The sequence below is a fragment of the Elephantulus edwardii genome, unplaced genomic scaffold, assembly GCF_000299155.1.
Source record: "Elephantulus edwardii isolate Elephantulus edwardi_28Jun2011 unplaced genomic scaffold, EleEdw1.0 scaffold00194, whole genome shotgun sequence".
In the NCBI taxonomy this organism is placed as follows: domain Eukaryota; kingdom Metazoa; phylum Chordata; class Mammalia; order Macroscelidea; family Macroscelididae; genus Elephantulus; species Elephantulus edwardii.
Window position 1 is genome coordinate 1,114,191 of NW_006399944.1, and position 1,811 is coordinate 1,116,001.

Here is a 1,811-nt window from a genome sequence, read left to right on the forward strand (position 1 = left end):
GAAAGACTTGTTAATTTGACTATTATTCAGATATATGCACTGATAGCTAAAATCAAAGATGGGTAAATGAAGGATTTTTACTGAATTTTAAGGTTGAAAATTGACCAAACGTGCAATCAAGATGCATTAAGGATAATTAGTGACTGGAATGCAAAAGTTGGAAATAATGAAGGTATATTAGTGGGAAATTAGGGATTTCATGACAGAAATGAGAAAGGAAATGAAATTATTGAGTCTTGAACATGCAATGATTTATTCATAAAAAATACTTTTTTTAAAAATGGCAGCTGTAATCATAGACCTCACAGGATGGACTGAACAGGAATCAGATTGTCTACATTTGTGGAAAAAAGAAATCATTAGAGAGGCTCAATATCAGCTGTCAAAACCAGGAGAGGTGTCAACCATGGAATATAACATCATTTACTCATGTGCAAATTCAAACTGAGGTCGAGGAAAATGATACAAATTCACAAGAACCAAAATACAATCTTGAGTCTATTTCACTTTAATTTAAAAAATAATCTTAAGAATAGGTTTTAGGCATTTAAAATCAACAATTGAAGACAATGTGTTTGTGGGATGACATCAAAGATAAAATCTATGAAGAAAGCAAAAGGTACTACAAAGACAGAGAAGGGAGAAAACACCAAAATGGATGTCAGAAGAGAATCTGAAAATTCCAGCAGAGCATCCAGAAGCCAAAACCAAGGAAAAAGATGTTGTTGTTGCTGTTGTTATGTGCTGTCAAGTGCCTTGCGACTCATAGCAACCCTATGTACAACAACCCTAAACCCTGCTCTAACCTGTGCCAATATCACTGTCTCTGACACATCTACCCCCATTACTCCAGTCACTGAATCAATCCACCTCATAGAGGATCTTCCTCTCCTACACTGTCCCTCCACTCTCCCAAGCATGACGTGCTTCTCCAAGGATTGGTCCCCTCCTTGCAACATGTCCAACTTATGTCAGACAAGGCCTCAGAATCCTTGCCTCCAACGAACAGCCTGGTTTAACTCTCTCTCGGATGAAACTGTTCATTTTCTTAGCAGTCCATGGTATATTAAATATATATATATTCTCCAACCCCACAGCTCAAAGGCATCATCCCTCGGCTGCGTGGTCTGAGTGTCTGCGTGGTGGTGGTGGTGTGCACACTTGTGCTTTTCCAGCTACACGTTTGTGACTACAAATTAGTAGTTTTTCTGCTGGTGCCCGGCCGCGCGGCCCCGTAACCGGCGTCATCATGTTGGTTCTGTTTGAAACTTCTGTTGGCTACGCCATCTTTAAGGTTTTAAATGAGAAGAAACTTCAAGAGGTTGATAGTTTATGGAAAGAATTTGAAACACCAGAGAAAGCAAATAAAATAGTAAAGCTAAAACATTTTGAGAAATTTCAAGATACAGCAGAAGCATTAGCAGCTTTCACAGCTCTGGTGGAAGGCAAAATCAATAAGCAACTGAAAAAAGTACTGAAGAAAATAGTAAAAGAAGCCCATGAACCCTTGGCTGTAGCTGATGCTAAATTGGGAGGAGTCATTAAGGAAAAGCTGAATCTCAGTTGCATCCATAGTCCTGTTGTTAATGAACTTATGAGAGGAATCCGTTCACAGATAGATGGATTAATCCCTGGGGTAGAACCACGTGAAATGGCTGCTATGTGCCTTGGACTCGCCCACAGCCTTTCTCGATACCGATTGAAATTTAGTGCTGATAAAGTGGATACAATGATTGTTCAGGCAATTTCCTTACTAGATGACTTGGATAAAGAATTGAACAATTATATTATGCGCTGTCGAGAATGGTATG

At 39.0% G+C, this 1,811-nt stretch overlaps 1 protein-coding gene across 1 annotated transcript in view; it reads left to right on the forward strand.

Moving 5' to 3' along the window:
• The first annotated feature begins 1,249 nt into the window (after positions 1–1,249).
• The window catches only part of LOC102852565 (nucleolar protein 58-like), a 79,743-nt gene continuing 79,181 nt past the window's right edge, over positions 1,250–1,811 (forward strand). Inside the window, exon 1 of the mRNA XM_006896966.1 lies at positions 1,250–1,806. Coding sequence (XP_006897028.1) covers positions 1,250–1,806 — 557 coding nt within the window. The remainder of the gene's footprint in view (positions 1,807–1,811) is intronic.